At 42.3% G+C, this 20,301-nt stretch overlaps 1 protein-coding gene across 1 annotated transcript; it reads left to right on the forward strand.

The window, feature by feature from the left end:
* Positions 1-2,751: 2,751 nt before the first annotated feature.
* LOC137325154 (large ribosomal subunit protein uL18A) lies at positions 2,752-20,008 on the forward strand. The gene is made up of 8 exons (XM_067989930.1): positions 2,752-2,859; positions 7,963-8,032; positions 8,149-8,264; positions 8,432-8,566; positions 10,625-10,827; positions 11,386-11,563; positions 12,710-12,798; positions 19,827-20,008. The coding sequence occupies exons 1-8, from the start codon at positions 2,857-2,859 to the stop codon at positions 19,924-19,926; spliced, it is 894 nt and encodes a 297-aa protein (XP_067846031.1). The 5' UTR covers positions 2,752-2,856; the 3' UTR covers positions 19,927-20,008.
* Positions 20,009-20,301: the final 293 nt, after the last annotated feature.

Here is a 20,301-nt window from a genome sequence, read left to right on the forward strand (position 1 = left end):
CAGAGGTGACAGTGCTACTACTGAGCCAAGGCTGACACAAAAATGAAATTCTGGAAGCACACATTTGGTTCATCGGCGTCATAAAAGAAAAAAATACATAGAATTTACAGCACAAAAACAGGCCATTCTGCCCAACTGGCCCTTGTAAACAATTTTACAACACCAAGTTATAGTCCAGCAATTTTATTTTAAATTCACAAAATTGCTGGACTATAACTTGGTGTTGTAAAATTGTTTACAATTGTCAACCCCAGTCCATCACCGGCATCTCCACATCACAACTGGCCCTTGCCAGTGTTTATGCTCCACACAAGCCTTTTCCCACCCCTCCTCATCTAATTATATCAGCATACCCTTCTATTTTTTTCTCCCTCATGTGTTTTTCTAGCTTTCCTTTAAATGCATCTATGCTATTTGCTCAACTATTCCTTGTGGTAGCTAATTCCACAATCTAACCACTCTCTGGGAAGTTCTTCCTGAATTCCCTATTGGATTTATTGGTGATTATTTCATATTTATGGCACCTAATTTTGGACTCCCCCACAAGTGGAAATATTTTCTCTACGTGGTGGTAGTAGTAGTAGTAGAAGTATGGTACAGCACAGGAGGAGGCTATTCGGCCCATCGTGCCTGTGCCAGCTCTTTGAAAGAGCTATCCAATTAGTCCCATTCTCCTGATCTTTCCCCACAGCCCTGTAAATTTTCTCCTTTCAAATATTTATCCAATTCACTTTTGAGAGTTACTATTGAATCTGCTTCCACCACCCTTTCAGGCAGTACATTTCAGATCATTACATCTTGCTCCATAAAAAAAGTTTCCTCATGTCACCTGGCTCTTTTACTGATCTCCTTAAATCTGAGTCCTCTGGTTACCGACCCTCCTGCAACTGGAAACAGTTTCTCCTTATTTACTCTATCAAAGCCGTTCATGATTTTGAACACCTCAATCAAATCTCCCCTTAACCTTCTCTGCTCTAAGGCGAACAACCCCAGCTTCTCCAGTCTCTCCACATAACTGAAGTCCCTCATCCCTGGTACCATTCTAGTAAATCTCTTCTGCACCCTCTCCGAGGCCTTGACATCCTTCCTAAAGTGTGGTGCCCAAAATTGAACACAGTACTCCAGCTGAAGCCTAACCAATGTTTTATAAAGGTTTAGCATAACTTGCTTGCTTTTGTACTCCATGTATCTATTAATAAAGCCCAGGATCCCATATGCTTTTTTAATAGCCTTCTCAACTTGTCCTGCCACCTTTAAAGATTTATGTACATACACCCTGAGGTCTCTCTGTTCCTGCACCCCCTTTAAAACTGTACCATTTAGTTTATATTGCCTCTCCTCATTCTTCCTACCAAAATGTATCACTTCACACTTCTCTGTGTTAAATTTCATCTGCCATGTGTCTGCCCATTTCAGCAGTTTGTCTATGTCCTCCTGAAGTCTGTTACTATCCTCCACATTGTTTACTACATTTCTGAGTTTCGTGTCATCTGCAAACTTTGAAATTATACCCTCTATACCCATGTCTAGGTCATTAATATAAATCAAAAAGAGCAGTGATCCCAATACCAACACCTGGGGAATACCACTTCCCTCCAGTCTGAAAAACAACTGTTCACCATTACTCTCTGCTTTCTGTCCCTTAGCCAATTTTGTATCCACGCTACTCCTGTCCCTTTAATCCCATGGGCTTTAATTTTGCTAACAAGTCTATTATGTGGTACATTATCAAATGCCTTTTGAAAGTCCATATACACAACATCAACTGCACTACCCTCATCAACCCTCTCAGTTACTTCATCAAAGAACTCAAGTAAGTTAGTCAAAAACGATTTTCCTTTAACAAATCCATGCTTACTTTCATTAATTAGCCCATACTTTTCCAAGTTCCAATTAATTTTGTCCTGGATTATTGTCTCTAAAAGTTTCCCTACCACTGACGTTAGGCTGACTGGCATCTATCTGCCAGGTTTGAACAGGGATGTAACATTTGCAATCCTCCAGTCTACCCGAACAAACACTTTCATAATCTTAAAGACCTCTATCCGGTCACCCCTCAGCTTTCTTTTTTCTAGAGCAAAGAGCCCCAGTCTGTTCAGTATTTCCTGATAGTTGTACCCTCTCAGTTCTGGTATCATCCTTGTAAATCTATTTTGCACCTCTATATCTTTTTTATAATATGGGGACCAGAACTGTGCACAGTACTCTAGGTGTCGTTTAACCAAGGTTCTATATAAGTTTAACATAATTTCTCTGCTTTTCAATTCTATCCCTCTAGAAATGAACTCCATGCTTTGTTTTTTTTCCTGGTCTTATTAACCTGTGTCGCTACTTTTAGTGATTTGTGTACCTTTGCTCTTCTTCCCCATTTAGATTCTTATTTTCTACGGAGTATGTGGCCTACCAAAATGCACCACCTCACACTTAACTATATTGAAATTCATTTGCCAATTACATGCCCATTCTGCAAGTTTACTAATAGACTTAATATAATTTGTCGCAGTCTTCTTCAGTATTGACTACACCTCCCAATTTGGTGTTATGGGTAACATTTCAGGTGCAGATAGTTCTTTAGAACCATGCTGACCTTTTTTCAGATGCTGCAGTTTGGTCGGTGCGATTGTTTTGGTGCTTAGCTGTATGATCCGTCCTCCTGTACGACAGGGGGCGCTGTGGTCTTTATGGACCAGACTTTATGAAGCAGAGGAGCTTCCTGGCAGAACTTTAATAACAAAAAAAAACCTGTCTACGTACCGCACATGCGCATCATGAGCGGCCTTTTCCCAGTTAGGCGGAATTTGCCTGCCCAAGAAAATCGCCTGGGTCCCGGGTGATAGAGGGTAAAATCTACTAAAAATGGTCAGTAGTTCCCAAAAATAAATATCGGTTCTCGTTGTTAACATCTTCAGCGATTGCACAGATCCTTCGGAAAGCGAACAATGTGTTGTGTTGCGCAGGATGGTGTTAGATTTTAGCCAGGTTCAGCTGTTGATGTCTCTGTTCCCAACGTGGCCATTGGGCAGCTCCAGGGAGACAGGCACAGATTCAGTTCAGTGCAGTGCAGTGCAGTTTGTGAAGGAAATAGGGAACAACGGAATGTTGTGCGCTAAATGGATGCATTTTTTTTTTGCAGTTTACCTTTCCCGTGGAATAATTGCAGACTGGGTTAAATTATTTCGTGTGAAATAGATGGTTGTCCAGGGGTGTTTTTTTTTGCTGAACTTAGGCCTCGGGTCTTGGGTTGTAGTGCTCAAATAGTTAATGATCTGATTTGACGTTTGGTACCAACTTTGTAAGAATTTTAAGCTCTTTGCGTCGATACATTTGAGTGCAATTTCAATACTTCTGTGGACAACCGCTTAAATGCTGTTTATGTATTTTTTGCTTTACCCAGTGGCTCAATTTGTCAGCCTGTCAGATTGTTCAAAACTGTAAATGTAAGCTACATATATAGTGTTTGATATTCTTGGGTATTGGGGCAACAATTTTTTAAAAATCAGACACAGTATGCTCTGCAGTTTTGTTAAGTTTGGTGCAGTTAGTGCAACATAATTGTCTTTTAAGATATTTAAACGGTGAGGGCTTGAAACATGGTACATTTTGAGGTCTCTTTATCCAGTATCAATGTAAGTTTTAAAGATGAGGGTTACACTTTCTGAATATAAATAATGTATTCTGCAGTAGTTGCTGGTCTTGCTATTAGTGCTGGTACAGTGTTGGTATATTTGTTTTATTCATTCCAGGATGTGGGCATTGCTGGCAAGGCTGGCATTGCCCATCTCTAAGCAGTTTGATACGACTAAGTGGCTTGCTAAGTTACCTCAGAGCTCAGTTAAGAGTCTGCCACATTGTTTGAGATTGGTGTTACATATAGACCAGACAGGGTAAGGGCAGCAGATTTCCTTTCCTAAAGGGTGTTAGTGAACTAGTTAGGGTTTTATGACAATTCAACAGCTTCGTGGTCAATTTTACTGATGCCTACTTTTTATTTCCAGATTTTTTTAAATAATGAATTCAAATTCTCAAACTGCCATGGTGGGTCAATTTTACTGATGCCTACTTTTTATTTCCAGATTTTTTTAAATAATGAATTCAAATTCTCAAACTGCCATGGTGGGATTTGAGCTTGCATTCTCTGGATTATGAGTCCAGCAACATAACCACTGCACTACAGTACCTGTTTAACAAGTAACATTTTCCAAAATATCCTCGCAAAATACAGGAATGTAAATCTGCGGGACCAGCTCTGTATGTTTAGCTTGCTACAATGAGAGGCTTTAATCTTGACATGAATTTTCATTTTCCTGCAGTTTGGGTGGTTTACCCCTTAGAAGTGCAGACGACAGTGGGAGAATTGCATGTCGGCTGCACTCCTCTGATGTAAAAATGCCTTTAGTAGTCGGATTGGTGATTGTCATTTGAGAAGCCTGGAAAAGATAGTGCTTAGACTGTATGTTAAATGTCCTCTCACTAAAATAATAATGCAAAGTAGCAATGAGCATGTGGGATTTAAATAAAAGAACTTTTTAGGACGATGTGTGCGATATGTGTAACATAGTGGAAGACAGGAATTTCCAGAAGGTTCTGACTGGGATGAGTACGTTGAAAGACTGGGACAGTATGTTGTAGCAGATGAAGTCCGGGCTGCTGCTAAACATGCTCCATTCTTCCGACTGGGGTCAAACTTTTAGTTTAATGCAAAACTTGGTTGCTTGATTAAACGAGGTGGAAAACTATGTGCTAAATTTGGCGAAGGAACATGTCTGTTCCAAATCTCTGGTTACTGAATATTTCACATTCCGTCAGAGAGAACAGGAGGATGAGTCTTGTTGATCGGTTTTTGGCCGAATTGAGGCCACTGCCCAAAAACTGCAATTTGATCTATATTTGCAAGAAGTTCTTACAGACAGATCTGTGTGCGCTCAGTTCAAATGCAGGTCTGCAAACTGCACCGGGCATTGCTTTGATTATGTGAATCAACAAGCAACAGATTGCAGTAAATGAAATCACCCAAAGGGAATGTTTTCGATGTGGCAAAAGCAATCATAAAAGATTTTTCTCCAAAGTGGTAAATTGTCACTGATTCAGTGAGATACTGGTCCGGGATTTCCTGTAAATTTGCGCCCAAACAAATGGACACCAACCTAAGAATGTTACAAGTCCAGTTAATGCCTGGATTTGCTCTGCAAGACCATGGCAGAGGATATAAATTGATTTTGTCGGTCCATTTGTCAATTAAAATCTTACGGTGAATGCTAGATCTAAGTGGCCTGGAAGTCATTTATGTGCCAATGATGAGCACCAGTGCTATTATTAATACATTGAGAATTATTTTTTTTTTGCTTCGTGGTTTATTAGAACTGATTTGCTACAAGGTCCCGCTCGTCCAAAAGTTTGTAGAGTATTAGGACACAGTACACCTTATCCTCACTATACCATCCTATTTTAAATGGAGAGGCAGAACTTTCACTTGGACAATGTAGATGTTGAAATCTGAATCTGTATGTTAACTCAGAAGATGTTCTGTTTTCCATCATTGTATCGAGCTACACAGCACTACCAAATACACACCCACTGATATGTTAATGGTTGGATGGCTGTATACCTGGTTGGTTATAAAAGGTTAACTTTAGTGATACTAGTTAAAAGCAGAACATACCTTCAGTGAAAAGAACATGGTCCCTGGAAACTGGAGATCCTTTCTGGTTCATGATTACTAGGGTAAGTTGGCAAACTGGGGCCCTGGAGTGATAACTAGAAAACTTGTGTTTGAGACTTACCAGATCCACACCAGGGACTTGATTTTGGAAAAGACTCGCTTAATTGCGTATAGCAGGCAGATCGCGTTTGCACGAACACGTCCGCTATAAGTGATGAGAACTGTATCAGTAACACTGTCTCAGATAATTCACCAGACAAGGCCAAAAATGAGGAAGTCTGTTGCACTAATGAAGCCATTTGAATCAGTGACCCTATTAACTGAGGCTTGTAGTGAAGTCCAGCTTCATGTAAATAGTCTGAAATAAACTTAACACAAAATCTAAAAAAGCATCAATATCCTTAATGCCAGATTTAAGCAGAAGACCCATCGAAAGTATGAAGACATGATTTAAATATTACTGGGCACAGAGTATTAAGTATTATACTAAAACAGATGCTGGTAAGATCGGGGAGCATTGTGTTTAACTGGTAGGGTGATGATTGAGGTGTGGCAATAGTGTTGGTCTTAAGATAGCTAACTCAGGTCGGGGCAATTTGTCATAAATTGAGGAAGAGTTTGAAAGGGTGTTTAAATTACATACTGGTGCCACATCTTTATTTAAACTCTGGAATTCCCTCCCTGAACCACTCTGTCTCTCCTCCTTTGAGGCCCTCTAAACTTGTCCAGAAGCTGTTACAAAAGAGACAATATTTCACTCTGGACTGAACCCCTATACCCTCACTCCCAAAAGTGATCAAGTAGGAAAAATCTTACTTACATAAATCAAAAAAACTCCCGTCAACCAATATTCATCCAAACTCCACGACATCCAACAACTGATTCTGACTGAGGTTGCTTTCCTGCAGTCTGCTGCACTTGATAAGTCCAATTATTTTGACAGTGCACAATTTACAATAATGCCATACATAGAGAAAGCAGTGTTGGATGAGCAATTATTTTTATTTCAAACAGAGGCTCACCTGTGTAACTAGTACTAATGGTGTGTGTGTGAGTGAAAGTAGGTAATAAAGAATTTTAGTTGAATTTTCATTTTATTTCCCATTATGTTTTTTCAGATTGATCTGTATGTATTTCAAGTGTCAGACTTTTTTCTACACAAATTTTCTCTTGCTTATTGCTAATGAAAACACTTTTCCTGTTGCTTAGCAAATAAAACTGATGATTCAAAGGATATTGATATTGGAAACATGGAAATAAGCGCAGAAATGTCCAACGCTACGTAGAGAGATCATTGCGATTCCTTTGCAACAAGAGTAGCCTTATTTGAAATTGAAAATCCAGACTGGCCTCCCCATCTAAAAGCTCTTGTGCCACACCTTTCGGGACTGATTTGTTGCTATCTTTGACGACCGGACCCAGAAGTATAGGAAAGAGTCCTTTGTTCTGCCCTGAGCTGTTAAGATTGGGTACAGATGCAGGGTTTCTGGCTTCACTGCAACTTCTAGCTGGAATCTCCAAACTACTTTTAGTTGACCAAACTGTTCATCGTTCAGATATGGTAAATGTGAGTTTGGGTGACTTTGTTAACTTACTGTTTGGAAATACGGCATTTCAAAACAAGTATCATAGAATGGTCACCGCGCAGAAGGTGCCAGCTGTCTGCAAGAGCAATCCAGCTAGTCCCACTCCCCCGCCCTTTCCCTGTAGCCCTGCAAATTTTTTCCCTTCAAGTACTTATTCAATTCCTTTTTGAAAGCCATGATTGAATCTGCCTCCACCACCCCCTCAGACAGTGCATTCCAGATCTTAACTACTCGCTGTGTAAAAAGTTTTTCCTCTTGTCACCTTTGGTTCTTGTGCCAGTCACCTTAAATCTATGTCCTCTGGTTCTTGTTCCTTCTGCCAAGTTTCTCTGTATCTACACTGTCTAGACCCTTAATGATTTTGAATACCTCTCAAATCTCCTTTGAACCTTCTCTGCAAGAAGGAGAACAATCCCAGCTTCTCCAGTCGATCCAAATAGGGTAGTTTCAGTGTGGGCACAAGTGCACATTTGTGGAAATCTATGTGCATGCTTCCCAACAGAAGCATGAGCAGCAATCTAATTGGCTGAATGCAAAAGATCATCCTTCAAGGAACTCTGATTCAGTAAAAATGGCATAAGTATAACAGTGATATATTTTTGGAACAGCTAGGATATGTGACAGTTTGGTTAAGCGCTTCAATTGATTTTTGGATACGTTCACCATACACTTAAGTTTTTGCAACACTAACTGTATTCTTTCTCCTCCAACCTTTAGGGATTTGTTAAAGTTGTGAAAAGCAAGGCGTACTTCAAGCGGTACCAAGTGAAATTTAGGAGGAGGAGAGGCAAGTTGATTGGGGAATCTGTCAGTTCCTACCTTTCAAAGCCATCTTTTGATATGCAAAGTGCCTACAATCAGTGGTGGGACAGTGTCCTAAAGTTTTCTTTCTCCCATTTCCAGAGGGAAAGACTGATTACTTTGCACGAAAACGCTTGGTGGTACAAGATAAGAACAAGTACAACACTCCAAAGTACCGGATGATTGTACGATTCACCAACCGGGACATCATATGCCAGGTAAAGGACTTGCATTATTAATCTCTTTTCAGTGTTAATAGGAGCTATTGTCAGAAAGTGAGTAAACTAATGTGTATTCAGATTTTTAATAATGTGTAATAGCATGCAAGTCGCAGGGTATTCTACATTAATGCACTACAAAATGATGGTGACTTCTTATTTTACAGATTGCATATGCTAAGATTGAGGGCGATATGATTGTATGTGCTGCCTATGGCCATGAATTACCCAAGTACGGCATAAAAGTTGGTCTCACAAACTATGCAGCATCTTATTGCACTGGGCTGCTTCTTGCCCGTAGGGTAAGTTAAGAAGCTCCCTTGATTTTTGCTGGTATGATTTAAGTCTCTTGGTTTGATCGAAATTATTTTTGAGATGGTCAGTTACGCTTGTTAGAACAATCTCCTTAGTTCAGATTCTGTATATGAAACATACTGAATCTTTTATACTTTTAATACTTAAATTTTAATGACAGTTAACCACCAAGTGTTCTTTTTAATGTAGTAAAGCTACTGGTGATGCATATTATTCTTGTCTTAAATAACAGACTACAAAATCTGAGGTTTTGGCTATAAGTTTTATGGTGGTCTTTGCATTGGCCTATTTATTGCAGTAGCGTTAAATATATACAGGAGATTTTGGTCACCAAATTTGACCTGTTCACACTGCAAAACATCTGAACTACCATTAGTATCATCAACAACAATTTGTGTTTATGTAACGCCTTTAACATGGAAACAGGGCGGATTAACTCACGGGCCCTGTGCCCAGTGGCCTCAGCCAGAGTAATCTATTGTGGCCTGGTGCTCGGGCTGGGTGTCCGCGGATGCCTTGCTAGGTTTCATCTCAAATACAGAGGGCACATTTGGGTCGGCTGAGAGCAGAGAGGCAGCACAGGTGGGTGGGGGTGGGCAGGTTTAACACTAACTGAGGAATTTACACCATTAACAGATGTCCTGTTCTGCCGCACATTGGTTACTTTCTGTCAAGCCGAACCCTGTGTGCTGTGGGAGGCGCTGCCTGACTTCCTCCCAGCTCCAGGCTCTCCTCCGGCACAGCGCTGCCTCTAGGAACCGGACTATAAAGCACGGGATGGGAACGAGGCTCTCAGAGGGAGGGGGCGCGTGCTTTCCACCGGACCCAAAGTGGGGGGGGGGGGTTGCGGAAGCATTCTTAATCCCACTGTTGAAGGGATGCAGGAAGTTACAGAGATAGGGAGGGGCAGGCCCTAAAGGGATTTCAACACGATGAAGAATATTTTATGTTTGAAGGGGAGCCTGGAAGCCAATATGGGTCAGGAAGGACAGGGGTGATTGGTGAACGGGAACTGGTGCAGGGTAGGATAGGGGCAGTAGAATTTTCGATGCCCAAACATCTTTTCCCCTTGCCTCACCCCACTGTGTCCCTAGTCATACTGTTTATGGAGGGTGGAGAATGGAAGACCAGCCATGGGAGCACTGGAATAGTTGAGTCTGGAGCTGAGAAGGGCATGGATGAGAGTTTCAGTGACACATGTGCAGAGGTGGGGGGGACATTGAGGAAGTGGAAGCAGGTGGTCTTTGTCATGGAGAGCACATGGGGTCGGAAGCTCAGCTTAGGGTCGAATAAGAAGCTGATGTTGCAAACAGTCTGGTTCTGCCCTGTGCATGGCCAGGGAGGGGGGTGTAATTGGCCGCAGGGGTGCAGAGCTTGTGGCTTGGCCAAAGATGATGACTTCTGTCTTGGCCAAAGATGATGACTTCTGTCTTTAGTCAGTATCAAGACTCTGCTCCTGGGAAATGTAGCACTCTGGTCATGAAGGTTGGCATCTGAAATTTCAATCTTAATCCTGTTCCATATTTCTTTATCGAAACTGCGTATGCACATACATGGATTTTCTTTAATTTGGCCTTTTGGTTCAAAAGGAAGCATCCGCAGATAGTTATCTTTGTAAGTGTTTGGCGAGTATTGTGTGTCAAGGAGTGGGGGAACACCTTGCTTTTGGTACCTAATGTCAGCATCAAGCACTCCCACGTTAAGTTGGCTACAGCATAGGTCAGGAAATAAACCTTCCTCTATTCTGCATAACAGTGTGCTTTAATCCCAATCTTGGAACCAAACATCTTTCCCCCCGCCTCATCCCATTGTGTCCCTAGTCATACGGTTTGCCTTGTGTAAAGGGGTTTTGGTGAAAAAAATTTGACTGCATGATTTACACAAAATTTGTATGCCATGTACATTGTAACACAGTTATACAATTGATGGTGCTAATTTATTAATGCTAAAGCCTGATTCTGGACGAGGCAACATTCTGAGCAATGTTATTATGGGTTTACTTTTAGCTAGATAAGACCTGTAACATTTCTTCTTTTTAAAAAAAGCTGCTGCACAAATTTGGGTTGGACAAGATCTATGAGGGTCAGGTGGAGGTGACCGGTGATGAATACAATGTGGAAAGCATTGATGGACAGCCTAGTGCTTTCACCTGCTACCTGGATGCTGGGCTTGCCAGAACCACCACAGGCAACAAAGTCTTTGGAGCTTTGAAAGGTGCAGTGGATGGTGGCCTGTCTATTCCACACAGGTATGGGAGATGTTCAGGTAATGGGTCGGATTTTGATTTTGGTGGCGTTTCATTATTTCAGACTTTAATTTTGAATTGTAATGAACAGTGTAAACTTGATAAAACTAAGGCTGCTTTTGACAGTGAGTCTTTCTGAAACTGGTGTAGCATATAGGGGATTGCATCCATAACTCTATTAATTCCTGACCTCGACTATACCTTCGAGGTGAGGCACTTTCTTACCAGGAACAAACATTTGGATAGGTCACGCCAAGTGGTTGACATGAACAACATTAGCAACTAATCTGAATAATGTTGTCATGGTCTCTGACTGTTCTTATAAGTCTGTATTAAAATAACACAATTCAAGTTCCTAATTACATTTCTGTAACTGAGTTATTTTATTTTGAGTTATTAAAAATGCTTGTAGCTGCTTTATGATTTTGACCGCTTACTTTAGTTAGTCCTTGGTTTGCACTTGATGTTAATTTTGTTTCAAGATGGGACTGATAGCAGTTCATAACTTAAGCAAAACAGAAAAATAAGTGGAATACTACACTGGTACATTTTCTTTTCCAGCACCAAGCGATTCCCTGGTTATGACTCTGAGAGCAAGGAATTTAATCCTGAAGTCCATCGTAAACATATCTTTGGGTTGAATATAGCGGAGTATATGCGCTACCTGATGGATGAGGACGAGGATGCTTATAAAAAGCAGTTTTCTCAGTACGTCAAACATGGAATCACAGCTGACATGGTAAGAAATTGTAATCTTCCTGTTTATTAGTTATTTAGTAAGCATACACTAGACCCTGTCAGACTGTCCTCTGCAACCAAAGTGTTTGTACCCAGGGCTTGTAATTGGGAGGGTGTAAGGGAAACGTAAAGAACATGGTCTTATGAGTATTATTTGTCTAGAGGGGTTGGATGATAAAATAAAGCCAAAATGTGTTCTGAGGTTCTTTACTGGAGGCTGGTTAAATAAATACATTTTTATGGTGAGGCTAGTACACTTGTAGTTAAATGTTCAGAATCCTACTACAAATGCAAATTTGGGAAATAAAAGTTTTAGGTAAGGGACACTGGTTATGTTAGTCATTTTATAATTCACCAAAATTTTACTATGGTATGGATGGATTTTTATACTTAGTCTGGCTACATATTACTTTTTTGTGTCCTAATAGTTCATTTTACAAGCGACATACCTAAATGTACAGTGACTTCTGGCATTGGTGGCTGGATTACATTCTCGCAACCTCACAACAGTTGTGCTCTTTTTGTGCATGTGTTACGAGGAAGGCTGGGCCATGGTAGTTTGTGAGACTCGCAGCACTGTTTGGTTAAGAACTAGGTAGGCTAGACCTTGCACGATTGAGAGGCGATGGAACAGAGGTAGTGTTTTTTGGGCCTGGGCTACATCGTTTGGGGGGGGGCACAGGGGAAGGGGGAGAAGTTATTGCTGCGATTGGAAGGTGGGGTTAGGTAAATTGTTTCCCCCCAGAATTGTTGAATTTCATATTAAATTTTATTTTTGGAGAGTTGGATGGGCAAGTACGATTGTATTTTGAATAATTTTTTGATAGAATGTACTTGGGGAGAAGATTTTTGCATAACATGATTGAATAACTAAGTAGAAAATAGCCAGATAGAAAAGTGAATGAGAAGAAAAAATGATGTAACAAAATGATGTTAAAAAGATAAAATTTTACTCCAAGATTGCAGCGATTCAAGAAGGCCCATCACTACATTCTCTGGGCGATAAAGGCCTTGTCAGTGACGTCCATATCACGAGAATGAATTTTAAAAACTGATTAGATTTGGGAAAAATATCGTATTGTCAAAGCTCGAAGAAAATATTTGGTGCAAGTTTTTTTAGCATTGAGTTTTTTTTTTACTTTCATAGGTGGAGGATTTGTTTAAGAAAGCTCATGCTGCTATCAGAGAAAACCCTATTCATGAGAAGAAGCCCAAGAAAGAAGTAAAGAAAAAGAGGTATTGTATACAAATATTGCGCTCAGAAAACTGTTCATCCGAAGGTAAAATGTAACCTTCAATCTTTTTATTGAATCGAAGAAAAGCCCTCATTTCAGGACAAGATGTGATCTTACAGATAGAATATTAGATGTTTCAGCTGCAGCACAGACTATAAAAACTCTGCTAGGGTAGTTTGAAGAGTGCAAAAATTTTTACTTATAAGTGAAATGGTAGGCAAATTTGCTAGTAGATAAACCATGTTAGTATATCACATTCTGCTTTGGGTATCCTAAAAGGTGTTGACTCTTGCTACATACAGATCAGTGGGCCAAAGCATCTCTTATACTTAGAACAACCACTGGAGTGAAGTATGTGAGCCTTAGCAGGCTACTTAAGGATGGAAGCTACACACAGCTGAATGTGATTTATTGTCCAGCATCCACTTTAAAGCAAACGCCCCCCCACCCCCCCCTCCCCGCAACCGTTACTAGTAAATTAAATTAGACCAATGCTGTCTCGGATATGTCATACGTGAATCCACGTGGGCTACTCAAGTTGCCTTCCTACCGTACGTGATGCTTGCCTGAAACAAGCTACTTTTTTTTTAAATGGAAATGCATAGCGGCTCCATCTTAGAGAGGGGTTAATGTTTTGGGTGTAACTTTTCGTCAGAACTGAACAATAAGAGAACTTTTTAGTAGGGTTGAAAACAAAGGGGGCAAAGGAAACATACTGCAATCACGGACGTGAAGTTAATGCCTTGAATAGCCTGCCATCTGTTTTAATAGAAAAACAGGGAACCATTTGCCTTGCTGAAGATCTTTGTATTATCAATGAACAGACTAAAGAACACACTGGTAGCTTTAATGAAAAGGCCTGCGAACTGCTCATGCATAAAATAGGAAACAGTTGAGAGGGGAGGAAAACCAGTAGATGCAGGAGGTCTGAAATAAAATTTTAAAAAAATGCCAGTCCCAAAAAGAGGAAAAACCACAGGCCAACATGCCTATTAACCTCTTTCCCTTGTTTTGAACAGAATGGGGGTGGAGTTATAATTTCCCAAGTGGTTGGCTGTGCTTTTGCTCTGGTCTCTGCTTCTTCCCTCACCTTTAGCCTGATCTCACCACTGCGTACATCTTCCCTTCCCCGCTTTTCGGAAGAACCATTTTATCTGGGATGCCATTGTTTATCCTAGAATCATAGAAGTTTACAACATGGAAACAGGCCCTTCGGCCCAACATGTCCATGTCGCCCAGTTTATACCACTAAGCCAGTCCCAATTGCCTGCACTTGGCCCATATCCCTCTATACCCATCTTACCCGTGTAACTGTCCAAATGCTTTTTAAAAGACAAAATTGTACCCGCCTCTACTACTGCCTCTGGCAGTTCGTTCCAGACACTCACCACCCTTTGAGTGAAAAAATTGCCCCTCTGGACCCTTTTGTATCTCTCCCCTCTCACCTTAAATCTATGCCCCCTCGTTATAGACTCCCCTACCTTTGGGAAAAGATTTTGACTATCTACCTTATCTATGCCCCTCATTATTTTATAGACTTCTATAAGATCACCCCTAAACCTCCTACTCTCCAGGGAAAAAAGTCTCAGCCTATCCAACCTCTCCCTATAAGTCAAACCATCAAGTCCCGGTGGCATCCTAGTAAATCTTTTCTGCACTCTTTCTAGTTTAATAATATCCTTTCTATAATAGGGTGACCAGAACTGTACACAGTATTCCAAGTGTGGCCTAACTAATGTCTTGTACAACTTCAACAAGACATCCCAACTCCTGTATTCGATGTTCTGACCAATGAAACCAAGCATGCTGAATGCCTTCTTCACCACCCTATCCACCTGTGACTCCACTTTCAAGGAGCTATGAACCTGTACTCCTAGATCTCTTTGTTCTATAACTCTCCCCAATGCCCTACCATTAACGGAGTAGGTCCTGGCCCGATTTGATCTACCAAAATGCATCACCTCACATTTATCTAAATTAAACTCCATCTGCCATTCATCGGCCCGCTGGCCCAATTTATCAAGATCCCGTTGCAATCCTAGATAACCTTCTTCACTGTCCACAATGCCACCAATCTCGGTGTCATCTGCAAACTTACTAACCATGCCTCCTAAATTCTCATCCAAATCATTAATATAAATAACAAATAACAGCGGACCCAGCACCGATCCCTGAGGCACACCGCTGGGCACAGGCCTCCAGTTTGAAAAACAACCCTCGACAACCACCCTCTGTCTTCTGCCGTCAATCCAATTTTGTATCCAGTTGGCTACCTCACCTTGGATCCCGTGATATCTAACCTTATGTAACAACCTACCATGCGATACCTTGTCAAAGGCTTTGCTAAAGTCCATGTAGACCACGTCTACTGCACAGCCCTCATCTATCTTCTTGGTTACCCCTTCAAATTCGTGAGACATGATTTTCCTCTCACAAAAACCATGCTGACTGTTCCTAATCAGTCCCTGCCTCTCCAAATGCCCGTAGATCCTGTCTCTCAGAATACCCTCTAACAATTTACCCACTACAGATGTCAGGCTCACCAGTCTGTAGTTCCCAGGCTTTTCCCTGTCGCCCTTCTTAAACAAAGGCACAACATTTGCTACCCTCCAATCTTCAGGCACCTCACCTGTAGCTGTCGATGATTCAAATATCTCTGCTAGGGGACCCGCAATTTCCTCCCTAACCTCCCATAACGTCCTGGGATACATTTCATCAGGTCCCGGAGATTTATCTACCTTGATGTGCGTTAAGACTTCCAGCACCTCCCTCTCTGTAATATGTACACTCCTGAAGACATCACTATTAATTTCCCCAAGTTCCCTAACATCCATGCCTTTCTCAACCGTAAATACCGATGCGAAATAGTCATTTAGGATCTCACCCATCTCTTGTGGTTCCACACATAGATGACCTTGTTGATCCTTAAGTGGCCCTACTCTCTCCCGAGTTACTCTTTTGCCCTTTATGTATTTGTAGAAGCTCTTTGGATTCACCTTTGCCTTATCTGCCAAAGCAATCTCATATCCCCTTTTTGCCCTCCTGATTTCTCTCTTAACTCTACTCCGGCAATCTCTATACTCTTCAAGGGATCCACTTGATCCCAGCTGCCTATGCATGTCATATGCCTCCTTCTTCTTTCTGACTAGGGCCTCAATCTCCCGAGTCATCCAAGGTTCCCTACTTCTACCAGCCTTGCCCTTCACTTTATAAGGAATGTGCTTACCCTGAACCCTGGTTAACACACTTTTGAAGGCCTCCCACTTACCAGACGTCCCTTTGCCTGCCAACAGACTCTCCCAATCAACTTCTGAAAGTTCCTGTCTGATACCATCAAAATTGGCCTTTCCCCAATTTAGAATTTTAACTTCTGGGCCAGACCTATCCTTCTCCATAGCTATCTTAAAACTAATGGAATTATGATCACTGGTCCCAAAGTGATCCCTCACTAACACTTCTGTCACTTGCCCTTCCTTATTTCCCAAGAGGAGGTCAAGTTTTGCCCCCTCTCTAGTCGGGCCATCCACATACTGAATGAGAAATTCCTCCTGAATACACTCAACAAATTTCTCTCCATTCAAGCCACTAATGCTATGGCTGTCCCAGTCAATGTTGGGAAAGTTAAAGTCCCCTACTATTACCACCCTATTTTTCTTGCAGCTGTCTGTAATCTCCTTACATATTTGCTCCTCAATTTCCCGTTGACTATTTGGGGGTCTGTAGTACAATCCTATCAACGTGATCTCTCCCTTCTTATTTTTCAGTTCTACCCATATTGACTCAGTGGGCGAACCCTCGGATATATCCTCTCTCACTACTGCCGTGATGTTCTCCCTAATCAAGAACGCAACTCCCCCTCCTCTTACCTCCTGCTCTATCTTTCCTACAGCATCTGTACCCTGGAACATTGAGCTGCCAGTCCTGCCCCTCCCTTAGCCATGTTTCAGTAATAGCTATAACATCCCAGTCCCATGTGCCCATCCATGCCCTGAGTTCATCTGCCTTGCCCATCAGACTTCTTGCATTGAAATAAATGCAGTTTAATCTAGACTTCCCTTGGTCTTTGCCCTGCTTTCTCAGACCATCTGTCCGGTCATGTTTTGTACACTCTCCCTTACTGCCTTTTGTTTCTGTCACCACTTTACTTCCCACTGACTTCCTGCATCGGTTCCCATCCCCCTGCCACATTAGTTTAAACCCTCCCCAACAGCACTAGCAAACACTCCCCCTAGGACATTGGTTCCAGTCCTGCCCAGATGCAGACCGTCCAATTTGTACTGGTCCCACCTCCCCCAGAACCGGTTCCAATGGCCCAGGAATTTGAAACCCTCCCTCTTGCACCATCTCTCAAGCCACGTATTCATCCTAGCTGTCCTGTCATTCCTACTCTGACTAGCCCGTGGCACTGGTAGCAATCCTGAGATTACGACCTTTGAGGTCCTACTTTTTAGTTTAACTCCAAACTCCCTAAATTCAGCTTATAGGACCTCATCCCGTTTTTTACCGATATCGTTGGTACCTATATGCACCACGACAACTGGCTGTTCACCCTCCCCCTCCAGAATGTTCTGCAGCCGCTCCGAGACATCCCTGACCCTTGCACCAGGGAGGCAACATACCATCCTGGAGTCTCGGTTGCGTCCGCAGAAACGCCTGTCTATTTCCCTTACAATCGAGTCCCCTATCACTATAGCTCTGCCACTCTTTTTCCTGCCCTCCTGTGCAGCAGAGCCAGCCATGGTGCCATGAACCTGGCCGCTGCCACCTTCCCCTGGTGAGCCATCACCCCCAACAGTATCCAAAACGGTATCCCTGTTTGAGAGAGGGATGGCCACAGGGGATCCCTGCACTACCTGCCTGCACCTCTTACTCTGCCTGGTGGTCACCCATTCACTTCCTGCCTGTACTCCCTTTACCTGCGGTGTGACCAACTCGCTAAACGTGCTATCCACGAGTTTCTCTGCATCGCGGATGCTCCACAGAGAGTCCACCCGCAGCTCCAGCTCCGAGATACGATCGGTCAGTAGCTGCAGGTGGACACACTTCCTGCACACATGGTCGGCAGGGACACTGGTAGTGTCCATGACTTCCCACATCTTGCAGGAGGGGCATATCACGGGTGCGAGGTCTGCTGCCATGACTTGCCTTAGCTTAGTTACCCCTTTTAAATTACGTTGAAATTAGAAAATGTTAACTATACTAGGGACCTAGGTACACTAAAAAAACAAAACACTACCTGCTATAAAACCTGCAGACCTTCCCTTTCTTATCACTTTACTTACAGTAAAATGGTAGAAATACTCACCTGAACCTACTCACCAATCAGCTGCCTCCCCTGTGCCGCGTCACTTTCTGACTGGTGACGTCAGCACTTCTCCTCCACTGCCCTTGCTTGGTTTCACTCTTACCCAGCCAATTCTAGCCATCGTTTCTCCAGGAACGGCTTCTTTCCCCACCCTGGTACTGTTACTTCTGGAGTCTCCCAAGGATCTACCTTTGGCCTCTTCCTTATCTACATTCTGCCCCTCAGCAACACCATCCAAAGACGTGGCGCCTCATTCCACATGTATGCCGACGACATATAGCTGCCTCTGTGTTGTCAGCCTCCTTGTCTGATGTCTAGTCCTGAATGAGCCACAATTTCCTAAAGTTAAACATGGAGAAGACTAAAGCCATCATCTTCGGCCCCCACCACAAACTCCTTACCTGTGCAGACTCCACCCCTCTTCAGCCACTGTCTCAGCTTGACACTGACTGACTGTTCGCAACCTCGGCATCCTATTTGACTCGAACTGAACTTCCGACCCCTTGTCCTTTCCGTCACACAGGCCGCCTCCTTCCACCTTTGTAACGTTGCTAGTCTCCGCCTCCTGCCTACATGCTGCTGAAACCTTCATCCATGCCTGTGACAGCTCCCGACTGGACGATTCCAATGCTCTCGTGGCTGACTTCAACTCAGCCAAAACTTTGCTGCCCGTTTTCTAACTCACACCAACTCCTGCACACCCATCACCTTTATGCTCGCATGATCTACACTGGCTTCTGGTCCTCTACCATCTCCAATTTAAAATTCTTGTTGAAATCCCTTCTTGACCTCACCCCTCCCTATCTCTGGCTGCCTCCAGCACTATAATCCTGAGAACTCTCACACATTCCCTACTTTCTTCGCCCCACCATTGATGGCCGTGTGTTCAGCCATCCAGGCCCTAATCCCTGGAATTCCCTCCCTAAACCTCTCCACCTCCTACTTTCAGACACTCCTTAAACCTACCTCTGACCAAATTTTTAGTCACCCTTCCTAATGTTGTCTGTGGCTCAGCGGCAATCCTTGTCTGATTGTTTCTGTAAAACATCTTGGGTTGTTTTTCTACATTAAAGGTGCTTTATAAATGCAAGTTGTTACTTTATTATCTTTGATACTTGCATGTTCTGTTAATGTCTTTATTTAAAATGTTTTATGTAATCGTTCTGCACTTTGTTTGCAGGTAATTCAAATTAACATTCCACCTTCTTTTGCTCCAACCGTACTAAAATACTTATCTTTTAGCCTTTTCAATTTCTTATTTGCATTGTTTGTAGCTTGTTTATCTAGGGCATCCCAACTTTTCAGTTTTGTTACAACTACTTGCCCTCTTCACCTTTTATACTGATGCAACCAACTCTGCTTCCACCCACTTCAGAAAAAGAATAACTAGATGCAATTTGTTTTTAAGAATAAATTCAAATATAAACCCAAAGTTACTTTAACTCAGCCATAAATTGTATGTATAGGCCATTTGGGTGCTAACTATGCATTCAGTGAAATTAAAGATAAAACCAAGTAGTACGTCATAGTTTAATGCTAACATGAGTGTAGTGGTAAGGTTACAATTACTGTTTGGATTAAGGTTATTCAATTCATTATATATGATGTTTTGCACTGGCTGTCCATTTTCAGCTTAAATAATGTAACTACAGTACTGGAAGTGAATTTTTTGCCTGTAGCGTAAGGTAACTGCAAACAGCATAACTATTTTGTTCATATTGTAGGTGGAACCGTCCCAAGTTGTCATTGGAACAGAGAAAGGATCGTATTGCTCAAAAGAAGGCCAGCTTCCTCAGGGCACAGGAACAGGGTGGTGATAGTTGAAGGGTTGCCTTCAACCATTGTTTAAAAAAAAATCTGAATTCATATAAATTTTGTCCAAATAAATTTAAAGGAAAAAAAAGTTGCTTCTGTTTGTGTTGAATGATAAATATGGGGTGGGGGGGGCGAGGGGGGACTGTTAGATTTCATTGGAGCTTTACTTGCGCTGACCCCCTCCCCAGTTGCAGTCGGCAGAGACCCATTTCAATCTGAGGACACGTAGGTGACTTGGTGGGGGAGGGGCAGCAGAAGAAAAGCCTGGGTTTTATTTTGCGGATGGGGAAAAATCGGCCAGTTTCTACTGCCATCTCATCAAACTAAAGGACGAATCCACATGCACGGTGTACCCTAGGCTTCTTACTGCCAATGTTACTTTAT

This window comes from Heptranchias perlo, chromosome 9, assembly GCF_035084215.1.
Source record: "Heptranchias perlo isolate sHepPer1 chromosome 9, sHepPer1.hap1, whole genome shotgun sequence".
Lineage (NCBI taxonomy): Eukaryota > Metazoa > Chordata > Chondrichthyes > Hexanchiformes > Hexanchidae > Heptranchias > Heptranchias perlo.